At 41.0% G+C, this 12,420-nt stretch overlaps 1 protein-coding gene across 3 annotated transcripts in view; it reads left to right on the forward strand.

Annotated features, from left to right (window-relative positions):
* Positions 1–12,420, forward strand: part of GABBR2 (gamma-aminobutyric acid type B receptor subunit 2) — an 854,643-nt gene that overhangs the window by 565,540 nt on the left and 276,683 nt on the right. For all 3 annotated transcript variants that reach the window (XM_048839469.2, XM_048839471.2, XM_048839470.2), the window contains exons 9-10: positions 7,009–7,089; positions 11,795–11,945. In XM_048839469.2, coding sequence (XP_048695426.1) covers positions 7,009–7,089; positions 11,795–11,945 — 232 coding nt within the window. The remainder of the gene's footprint in view (positions 1–7,008; positions 7,090–11,794; positions 11,946–12,420) is intronic.

Below are 12,420 nucleotides of genomic sequence, written 5' to 3' on the forward strand. Positions count from 1 at the left end.
AGTGAAGAAAGACAAGAATGGGGTTTTCATGACAAGTTATAATGAGTAGCTGGTTTTTGTTTTTAGAATTATAATGAATAAAGACAATCCTATTTATTATTTAAATCCTTCTTAATTTTAAATGAGCAGTCCTAGTGATAATTACCATGTTGTGCTTTGGTCACGTTTCTGTTTTCTTTATTTTTAACCATTTTATAACATTTTTAAATTTTTAAACGTTCAGTGAATTTTCATCTGTGATAGGTTACTGGCCTAGCGGATGGTGGGGAGGGGAGAGCATCAGGTGTAATGTATCAATTTTAGTAAGTCTTTTGACACAGACCCACATGACATTCTCATAAGCAAACTAGGAAAATGTAGTCTAGATGAAATTTCTATAAGGTGGGTCCACACCTGGTTGAAAGACTGTGCTCAAAAATTGGTTATCAAGGGCTTGCTGTCTAACGGGGAGGGACTAACTAGTGGGGTACCACAGGGGTCAGTCCTGGGTCCAGTACTATTGAATAGCTTCATTAATGACTTGGATAATGGAGTGGAGAGTATGCTTATAAAATTTGCAGATGACACCAAGCTGGGAAGGGTTACAAGCAATTTGAAGGACAGGATTATAAATTTAAAATGACCTTGACAATTTGCAGAAAGGGTCTGAAATCAGCAAGATGAAATTCAATAAAGACAAGTACAAAATACTTCACTTAGGAAGGTAAAATCAAATACACAACTATGAAATGGGGAATAACTGGCTAGATGGTCATACTGCTGAAAAGGACCTGATAATTGTAGTGAATCACACATTGAACATGAGTCAACAATGTGATGCATTTGCAAAAACTTCTGGGTGTGTTAACAGGAGTGTTGCATGTAAGACATGGGAGATAATTGTCCTGTCTGCTCAGCACTGGTGAGGCCTCAGCTGGAGTATTTTGTCCAATTCTGGGCACCACGCTTTAGGAAAGATGAGGCCAAATTGGAGGGAGTCCAGAGGAGAGAAACAAAAAGTATAAAAGGTGTAGAAAACCTGATCTATGAGGAAGGATTAAAAAAATTTGACATGTTTAGTCTTGAGAGACAATAACAGAGGGGGAGGGGGAACCTGTTAACAGTTTTCAAATAGGTTAAGGGCTGTTATAAAGAGGATGGTGATCAGTTCTCCATGTCCACTGAAAGTAGAATAAGAAGTAATAAGCTTAATCTGCAGCAAGGGAAATTTAGGTTAGATATAAGGAAAACATTTCTAATTCTAAGGGTAATTAAGATCTGGATTAGGCTTCCAAGGGAGGCTGTGGAATCTTCCAAGGGAGGTTTATAAGACCAGGTGGATGAACACCTGTCAGGGATGGCCTAGGTTTATTTGGTCCTGCCTCAGTACGTCAGCCTGGACTGGATGACATCTTGACGTCCCTTTAAAAATTATTTGAAAATAGGGCAATTTCTATGGTGTGGAAAGGGACTTTGCTGTCATACTGCTTCAGCTGGCTTTCCAGTAACTCCACTAAAAAATGCTTCCACACACTCATGGTCAGGAACAGTTTCCTGATGAATAAAACTTAAAGAGCTTAATGTGGTAAAATTGGGGATGATGGGATAATTTCCATCCCAGAATACTGAAAGAGCTGGCACATGAAACTGCTGGTCCGGTAGCAAGGATTTTTAATAAATCTATCTGTTTTGGGGTAATACCATATGACTGAAGAATAGCTAACGTCATCCTATATTTAAAAAGGGGAAAAAATGATCCAGGCAATTACAGACCTATTATTCTGACCTCAATAACATGCAAGGCTTTAGAAGAAATTGGTAAGGAAAGAATAATTAAATTAATAGAAGAAAACATTATGTAGTGCAATATGGGTTTATCAAGGTAGATCATGCCAGACTAACCTATTTTCCTTCTTTGTGAAAATAACTGATATTTATTTAAGGGAGGTGCAGTAGATCTAATATATTTGAACTTTAGTAAAGCGTTTGATGCGATAACACATGGAAAATTATTAGTTACATTAGAAAAGATGGGGATTAGTACAAGAATTGTGAAGTGGATAAGAAACTGGGAGAATAACATGAGGGGGAAAGCAGTCTAGGAGAGCTGGTTGTATTTTAAAGAATCCTTATTGAGGTTACAGGGACAAACCATCCGAATGTGTAGAAAGAATGGTAAATATGGCAGGTGACCAGCTTGGCTTAACAGTGAAATCCTTGCTGATCTTAAACACAAAAAAGAAGCTTACAAGAAGTGGAAGATTGGACAGATGACCAGGGAGGAGTATAAAAATATTGCTCAGGCATGCAGGAGTGAAATCAGGAAGGCCAAATCACACTTGGAGTTGCAGCTAGCAAGAGATGTTAAGAGTAACAAGAAGGGTTTCTTCAGGTATGTTAGCAACAAGAAGAAAGTCAAGGAAAGTGTGAGCCCCTTACTGAATAAGGGAGGCAACCTAGTGACAGAGGATGTGGAAAAAGCTAATGAACTCAATGCTTTTTTTGCCTCTGTTCTCACGAACAAGGTTAGCTCCCAGACTACTGCACTGGGCAGCAGAGCATGGGGAGGAGGTGACCAGCCCTCTATGGAGGAAGAAGTGCTTCAGGACTATTTAGAAAAGCTGGACGAGCACTAGTCCATGGGGCCAGATGCGCTGCATCCGAGAGTGCTAAAGGAGTTGGTGGATGTGATTGCAGAGCCATTGGCCATTATCTTTGAAAATTCATGGCGATCGGGAGAGGTCCCGGATGACTGGAAAAAGGCTAATGTAGTGCCCATCTTTAAAAAAGGGCAGAAGGAGGATCTGGGGAACTACAGGCCAGTCAGTCTCACCTCAATCCCTGGAAAAATCATGGAGCAGGTCCCCAGGGAATCAATTCTGAAGTACTTAGGGGAGAGGAAAGTGATCAGGAACAGTCAGCATGGATTCATCATGGGCAAGTCATGCCTGACTAATGTAATTGCCTTCTATGATGAGATAACTGCCTCTGTGGATGAGGGGAAAGCAGTGGACATGTTATTCCTTGACTTTAGCAAAGCTTTTGATACGGTCTCCCACAGTATTCTTGCAGCAAGTCAAAGAAGTATGGGCTAGATGAATGGACTATAAGGTGGATAGAAAGCTGGCTAGATCATTGGGCTCAATGGGTAGTGATCAATGGCTCCATGTCTAGTTGGCAGCTGGTATCAAGCGGAATGCCCCAAGGGTAGGTCCTGGGGCTGGTTTTGTTCAATATCTTCATTAATGATCTGCAGGATGGCGTGGACTGCACCCTCAGCAAGTTTGCAGATGATACTAAACTGGGAGGAGTGGTAGATACGCTGGAGGGTAGGGATAGGATACAGAGGGACCTAGACAAATTGGAGGATTGGGCCAAAAGAAATCTGATGAGGTTCAACAAGGATAAGTGCAGAGTCCTGCACTTAGGATGGAAGACTCCCATGCACTGCTACAGACTAGGGACTGAATGGCTAGGCAGCAGTTCTGCAGAAAAGGACAGTAGGGGTTACTATGGACGAGAAGCTGGATATGAGTCGACAGTGTGCCGTTGTTGCTAAGAAGGCTAACGGCATTTTGAGCTGTATAAGTAGGGGCATTGCCAGCAGATCGAGGGTTGTGATTGTTCCCCTCTATTCGACATTGGTGAGGCCGCATCTGGAGTACTGGGCCCCACACTACAAGAAGGATGAGGAAAAAGTGGAGGGCAACAAAAATAGTTAGGGGACTGGAACACATGACTTATGAGGAGAGGCTGAGGGAACTGGGATTGTTCAGTCTGTAGAAGAGAAGAATGAGGGGGGATTTGTTAGCTACTTTCAACTACCTGAAAGGGGGTTCCAAAGAGGATGGATCTAGACTATTCTCAGTGGTAGCGGATGACAGAACAAGGAGTAATGGTCTCAAGTTGCAGTGGGGGAGGTTTAGGCTGGATATTAGGAAAAACTTTTTCACTAGTAGGGTGGTGAAGCACTGGAATGGGTTACCTAGGAAGGTGGTGGAGTGTCCTTCCTTTGAGGTTTTTAAGGTCAGGCTTGACAAAGCCCTGGCTGGGATGATTTAGTTGGGGATCAGTCCTGCTTTGAGCAGGGGGTTGGACTAGATGATCTCCTGAGGTCCCTTCCAACCCTGATATTCTATGATTCTATGATTCTATCAATTCTGAGGAGGATCATGATATTATACAGAAAGATCTGGTTTATCATGAAGACTGGAGTAACAGAAATGCGATGAAATTCAATAGTACAAAGTACAGCGTCATGCACTTACAGTCTAATAATGAAAATTTCTGCTACAAGCTGGGGGCTTGTCAGTAGGAATTGACAAAGGAAGAGAGAGACCTGGGTGTGTGGGTCGATCACAGGATGACTATGAACCACTAGTGTGATGCAGGTGTGAAAAAAGCAAATGCAATCCTAGGATGTTTTAGGCAAGACATTTCCAGTAGAGATAGAGAAGTATTAATGCCATTGTACAAGGCAATAGTAAGACCTCATTTGAAATACTGTGAACAATTCTGGTCACTCATGTTCAAGACGGATATTAATTTAAGCTGGAACAGGTGCAGAGAAGAGCTACAAGGATGATCAGGGGTATAGAGGACCTATCTTATAAGAGGAGACTGGAAGAGCTTGGCTTGTTTAGCCTACCAAAATGAAGGTTGAGAGGGATATGATTGCTCTCTATAAATACAATAAAAACAACTAGCTATGGTTCTATATGATCAGAGCTCTTTCAAACATTCCTATCCACAGCTGCAATATAGGAAGGAATCCTTTTCCAACATCTGTACCTGTGCCACTTCTTCCATAGAAGGTTGAGGAGTGGATGATTTATTTTTAATGTAAATATATGGCTAATGGACTGGCTACCGGGAAAAATGTGTCTCTTAAATAATTTCAGAGGAAAGAGGCCACTTTCCCACTCTAGGCTACAGTGGCTTTGATGGACTTGAGTGAGATAATATATTCTTACAATAATCACGCGGTGTGGAACGCCAGGCAATACCATGCTCAGGGAGTATTGTATCATAAACAGAACGATTACGACAGGTCGAAGATTCCAGACAGCTGTTACATTGCCATGCCACAGCAATTAGCCGCCTGAAATCTCAGAAAAGCTCCCATGCAAGGAAACCATGTAAAAAATCGCTGATGGCTACACGACTGGAAATGTGGTGCACATAGCTTGAAATACTTGATGAGGACACCAAATTGCACATTCACATTGTTGAACACCTTCCAGCAGGCACAAAGGAGCATTGTTCGACCTGAAGATGTTTAAATTGCCACCACACAAGAGTTGGCAGGTTAAAAGTCAACATGCAGAAGTGCGACTATTCAAATGACCCAGGTACATTTGACTGCAGTGAAATACAAACTATGGAACGTCTGTTGATCTAACAGCTCCTGAAGAAGCTATGCACCGTGGAAAATCTTGCCAGGGCTACAGACCAGGACATATCATGTATCCAACGTGGGTAAAAACTACGATTCTGGTGCAAGGACATGAGAAGAAGGGTGACCCTCGTCAATCATGTATAGGATCAACATGAGTATTTAGTTTGAGTAACTCAGGGATCAAGTGCTCAAAACAGTGTAGGGTACAATTTTTGTGGTACAGCTAATTGTTTTCTTTTAGTTTCTAATAGTTTTATTTGTTTTCTTAGTAGTGTGCAGAGGTAAGTTTTTTACCATGGATAATTTTCGCTTGTGTTCTTACAGACTGTAGGAAAATGTAGAAACAACCCACTCAAATTCTCCTAGTTTCTGTGCCACCTTTTGCACCTTTGATGTTAATAGATCAGTCTTGCTATTCTATGATGTGCTGCTTGCGTTGATGCTCTTAATTTTGTCATTCATTTCCTGCTATAAAGAGAAAACCTTTGAATCTTGTTAGTTTTTGATTGAGTCTTAAGTCAGATGCAGGAGTTAATAAAGAAGGCAAGCCTAGAATCTCAACTGAGTGATGCTGACCACTATATGATAAGGTCTAATATTAAAAAAATAGGTAAATGGATAACCACAAGTTATAGGGAAAAGTAAGAATTTTTAAAACCATAGACTCTGCCTCAAGGCTATTTGAGAATTCTGTATTTCAGATATTGATGGTTTGAATGTTTATGATCAAAAAGTAAAAGGAAGAGAGTAAAATGGTAAGTTTAAGTGGAGAAGTGCACAAGTTTATTAATAGCAAGAAAGCTTATGTCAAATAGAAAATTCCTGTCAAACACTAACAGTAGACTGAAACAAACATACACCATATAAGGTACAAGTTCAAAATACTGTGGCAATAGGGATGATATGAAGAATAGATAGCCAGAGATATTAAGGTACTGTATCAAATTATTTATGTGAGAAACAATAGGTCTGTGTATGTAATTGTAAACCCAGGTTACCTATCGAAAGGTGGGACCCAAATATTCTAGCTCCTATAGAATTTGGCAATAAATTCATGGGTTATGTTTTCAAATAAGAGTATTGATGAATTATTAATTCACAATAAGATTCAGATATCAAATTCCCAGTTGCTCTTTTAACTACTCTGCTCATCAAGGGTGTGAATCTGCCATCCTTACTCCCTCTGAGAAATACCTCATTCAGCAAGCAATCCTATTTGTTTAAATGGACTACTTGAGCAGAAGGGTACTATTCAGCATGAGTAAAGGTGGTAATTTGACTCCAAACCAGTATTTAATTTTACCAATCTGGGATTAGAAAAGATGTTCATTCTAAAGTAGAATAGTTTGCTACTTATGAAAATTAGTATTGAATGATGACTTAATAGACACATTGTCCAATGTAACTTTGTATTTCTCTAAAAGTTCAAAAATGTTTCTTTTTATATGAATATAGATCAAATCTGGCACTCTGCTTTAATAATTCATACTCCTTATGTGTATTTATTTTCTTTGAATCATTTTCTGTGGTATCTTGAATATAAATATAGCAACAACAAGAAAGGGAAACAGTTACATTATTGAGAAGATGTGAACTGACATAAACAACCCTACTTGTTTGTTTCTCTGCAGATAGAAAGGAAGTGAAGGTGGGAGAGTATAATGCTGTAGCTGATACACTGGAAATAATCAACAACACCATCAGGTTCCAAGGTAGGACAGGAAATGGAAAAAATGCACAACAGTTATATGGATTGCTATATAGTTCAGACTTCATGCTTTATACAGACACGTTTTATTATTCTGTTACTGAAAAAAATGGTTATAAAATCATATGCTGAGGGGATTAGGGCCAGTCTATCATGCTTGATATTTTATTATGTCACGCAAGCTCTTAAAAGCTACAAAAGGAGAGTTCTAAATAGAAAGTAGCAACATTCTGAATGATTATATTGTGTTAGTATTTCTCATTTCGACATCTTGTGCTAATCATAAATGATCTGTGAAAATGGATATTCTTCATTATTTCAGTAGGTTTCAGAATATGTTTTCTCTTTCATGTTCACAAATCCAAAATGCTTTAATTTCATTCCTATGTCACCTCCAACAATCAGTCTCACTAACATGATGTGTGAGTATAGAAAGAGGAGGTTACATTTCTCTTAGTCTTTGTAACTTCATGAAGATGCCAGTTGTCATTTTATTGTCTTCAGTAAACTTACAGAAATGAATAAGGGGTCTCTTTTTTCACACAGATAATAGTTGTGTGCATGTATAACTAGGTACAGATACAACAAGTAGTCCGGTGGCACCTTAAAGACTAAGGTGCCACTGGACTCGTTGTTTTTGTGGACACAGACTAACACGGCTACCCCCTGATAGGTACAGATAAAGGGCCAGATCTCGGGCCCTGCTAAAATTTCTTTATGCTGGTCTGGCAGCACAAAGCAGCATTAAACTCGTTTTAAAGGATCCATTAAAGATTCCCCCAGCATGAGGGATTGCTTGGGTGATACAGAACTGCCACACCCTTCTTTTCCCAGCACCCCAGCAGAAGCTGTGTGGCCAAGGTGTCCCTATATCCATGCAATCCCTGGCTACTGGAATGGCCCTTTATGGCTTTTGGGAAGCTGGTGCTACTTTCTGTCTCAGAAAATCAGGAGTACAGGATCTGGCCCAAAGCTTTTGTATAGAATGCATACAGTATAAACAATCATAAAGTTAACAGCTATTAAATTGCATTTCCATTCTGCAAATGTGAAAAATAAATCTTATAGGACCATTGGTTGTTTCAGTTTAATACTGATACAAATACCCAATGTGCTCTATGCAGTCATTTAGTTACTGTAGATTTTGAGGATGGTGTCCTTTAATGTAAGCCTCTCTCATTCAGATATGTTCTTTATTGTATTTTTATCTTATTGCCTGCTTAGTTTTGTGAAGAACATCGCCCTTCGGGTAAATATATAACTCCTGAATTAAAGTTCTGCAAAAGATTTGCAGTCTGAGGGGGGAATTCTCAGGTGTGTTGCTCCAGCCCAGCTAGTATAAAATGGCTGCAAAGTAGTCATAAGGCCCCTACAGGGCATATCCCCAGTATAGGGTCTCAGAGGTAGTACTCAGAGGTAGTGCAGAGCAGGCATAGACCTTTGCAGCAGTTGCCCGCACAGGTGTGTTCCAGGGGTGAGTTGGCAAGAGATAGAGCATGAACTGACCATTACTGTGCCCCAGGTATTCTACAATGGTGCAGCAGCCTACTGGGGCCATTTCACATAGGACACAAGTTAGGGTAACCTTCAGGGCTGTTCTCACCTGAGTTGAGGTGGGATCCTAGAAGCCCTGGGAAAGGGGAGACACGGGCTGCCCCCCTTCAGCTCCTGAGCCAGGCTCAGCACTGGTGCAAGAATGATTCTGCCAAGGGAGTGCTCCCAGGATCCACTCCCTGATGGGTTAGGCATAGCATCACAGGATACAAGACCAACCAGCTGCTTCTATAAAAGCTCTCATATAATATCTACACCACTTGATCAGCTCAATACTGGTGGCCCATTGGGAAATGTATTCAGTGTTTAAAAATATTTTTCCAAGTTAATTTTCTTATGAAATCATAGAAATATATCTGTATGCTTCATGCTTGTTTTTTTTAACTGTCTTGGAACGGTTTAGGGAGTAATGATGGTTTATCCTGTAAGAAATTTGATGGGATGTGCCAACTGTGTCTTTAGGGGGGTGGAGGGTTTCAACCCCCTCCCCCCTTATGCCCTTCTTTTTTAAGTCAGCAGTTAGAAGTGTGGTTATGGTAAAATAGTGTGTTAATCCATCTCTAACCCTATCTACTAAATGAAAACAACCACGTTTCACAAAAGTTGACAAACTCAGTTGTGGCTAAACAGGATTAAGAGTTTGCTGCACCCTGCGTGGGCAGGTTTCAACCACTGAGACTGTTTTAAAAGATGAAGGCCTATGGGAGGAAGAATAGTCTTGTGACTGGGACTCAGGAAAGTTGGGTTCAACTCTTGGTTGTGTTTTGGAGTTGTGGTGTGATATTAGATAGGGTGACCAGATGTCCCGATTTTATAGGGACAGTCCCAATATTTGGGGCTTTTTCTTATATAGGCTCCTTTTACCCCGCACTCCCTGTCCCGATTTTTCATACTTGCTATCTGGTCAGCCTAGATATTAGACAAGGAGCTCAGTGTATCTGAATCTCATTTCCCCATCTGTAAAATAAGGGTATTAAAATTCATTTTGCCCATCCTTCCTCTGTCTTGACTATTTAGATTTAGATAAGTATGTAGGGCAGGGATTGTCCCTGACATTGTGTTTATATGTAAGGCTATGTTTTAGTCATGGGTATTTTTAGTAAAAATCATGGACAGGTCACAGGCAGTAAACACAAATTCAGGGTCTGTGACCTGTCCATGACTTTTACTATACCCCTGGCTAAATCTTGGGCCAGGGGGCTGCAGGTGCTCTGGGCGGGAGTGGTCTGGGGGTGCCGTGGGTGCTGGGGGGCGGCCTGGGACCCCCGCTGGTGCTGTGGGCCGGGGGAGGTGGCAGTGTGCGGCCTGGGACCCCTGCTAGTGCGGGGGAGGGGGGAGGGGGGTTGGCGGGGCTTTCAGGCTCCCTACCCAGCTCCACATGTCCCTGCAGCTCCTAGGGGGAGGGAAGGCCAGGGTGGCTCCGCGCGCTGCCTCCGCCTCGAGCTCCGGCTCCGCACCTCCCGTTAGCTGGGAACTGCAGCCAATGGGAGGTCAGGAGTTGCACGGTCACGCCGGCCACTTCCTGGGTAAGCACCGCTCTGCATCCCAACCCCCGACTCAGCCCTCAGGCCCCTCCCACACCCAAACTGCTGCTGACCATGTGGCTGCTTGAGTGTTTGGACAGCCCCTGAGCCAACAGCACTGGCCACTGCAATGGTCACGGAAAGTCACGGAATCCATGACTTCCGTGACAGACACACAGCCTTATTTACATGCAATGGGCTTTTTCACATTTTTATTGTTTTTTTTCAAATACAAATATACAGGATCCATCATAATACACAAAGAAAGAAAGAAAAGGTTAAGATAAAGGGAAGGAAGTGAAGCAACATATCTATCTTCAGGGGCTGCATTAATCAATGGGCTTTAAAAAGTCAACCCAAATTGCTTTGATTTTTTTGGGCATTCCCCTTCTGTGGAATGCCAGTCATCCATTAGCTGCAAGGTCAGCCACATCACTGAGCCAGGCATCAATATTTGGTCTGGATCAACCATTTTCATTTTTGCAGGAAGAATTTTTTAGTGACCAAAGCTGCATGTTGGAACCATGCCACCTTGTTACCAATTCACCTCCAGGTATCAGGAACATATCCAAGAATGAAACTTACTATCACAATCCCCACAAGGACAGAGCAGGGGCAAACTTGAGGCTAAGAATAGCTGAGGAATTCATAGTCAGGTCCAGACCAGGGTTGATACCAAGGATCAGAGTCCAGATTAGGTTTCCAGGTCTGAGTCAGGAGGCAAAGTCAAGTTAACCTTTCACACTGCCCTCTATGAAAGTGACATGGAAACCTTTTCCATTGTGAAGAGATAATCAGGCACGAACCCCTTCTGTGTGGCTTAAGTAATGTGGAGAGCCTTTCACAATCCCTCTGCACACAGATGAATATCAGCTGAAGTGGAAATATAGAGAACTGTTACAGTCTCAAAATTACTCTTTTTCTTAAGCCAGGTAGCCCCCAAATGGCATGGAAGCTGGCTGGGGTTGGGTGTAATGACTTTGACTGACAACCCAATTGTATGTTCTAAAACATAGATTTGAATTTGTTTGCGGTAGAGTTAACACACCTAAGGCCATATTCTTCCCCAAACATATAGTAGCACAAAGGGGCTGTAACGGCTTGCTGCTGTTTTTGCTCTTTGGTCAATCCTTGCTTGATGACAAAATGTTGGGCCAAATTTTGAAGTACTCACTTCGTTTTAACTTGGGCAAATTGCTAGTGATTTCAGTTGAATAAGGACATACTGGAACCCTAATAAGGATTTTAGGGTTTGACTAGCTGTAAATAAAAGTAGACTAGGAAAGAATATTCTTAGCCTGTGACTACTTGCGTCATCTCCAATTCAGAAAAGCATTTAAGCATGTGTGTTGCAGTGCTTATTTGTTTTCCTGAATAAGGATGGACTTAAGCACATGCTTAAAGCTTTCTTGAATTGGGACTTTCTCCTTCCAACAGGGTATTATATCATTTCAGAAGTCCAAACTTTTCTTCACTATCTGGTATATCTCCGTTGAAGTAAATGGCTTTACCTCAAGGATGAATATGGCCCACTGTCTTTAGATCTTCTGGGGGTAATAGAAGGGATATATTTTTTCACAAGAATTCAGTCTTTATGTGGGCTTTAGCCAATTTTTATTCTTGAAATTTTAGGATTGGAGCCTCCAAAGGACAAAACGATTATACAAGAACAGCTGCGCAAGATCTCCTTGCCTCTCTACAGTATTCTTTCAGCACTTACTATCCTAGGAATGATCATGGCCAGTGCTTTTTTGTTCTTTAACATCAAAAACAGAAATCAGAAGTAAGAAATGTACATTATCTTTTTCCTTTTCTTTTTTTTCATATTTAAGTATCACATTTGTGGACACTAAAATCATGTGAAGAGAACATCACATCGGGAAGACCATATTTTTAAAATGTTATTTGTTTTAATTGAAGTTACTATACAACAGCTTTGTATTGAAAGATGTTAACTATCCATTCGATCAAATCCTTTTATTCTGTTTGAAAAATTAATCTTTTCCACTGTGTTATTAGCATAAACCCTAGCTAATTAACCAATGTGTAAATTAGGGAGTAGCTTTAGCAGAGAAGATCAAAACCCTTAACAATCAATATGCTTATCCAGACTTTTTTGAAAGCACAATTAATTTGCATGTTTCTAGATTTCCAGTGGAATTCCACAAGTGGGGTCGGCCATCTGTTTAATTAATTTTATAGGAAACTGTTCATTATGCTTTGAGTCATCTAACTGTTGTCTTTTTCTATTTAATGCA

This window comes from Caretta caretta, chromosome 2 (assembly GCF_965140235.1).
Source record: "Caretta caretta isolate rCarCar2 chromosome 2, rCarCar1.hap1, whole genome shotgun sequence".
Lineage (NCBI taxonomy): Eukaryota > Metazoa > Chordata > Testudines > Cheloniidae > Caretta > Caretta caretta.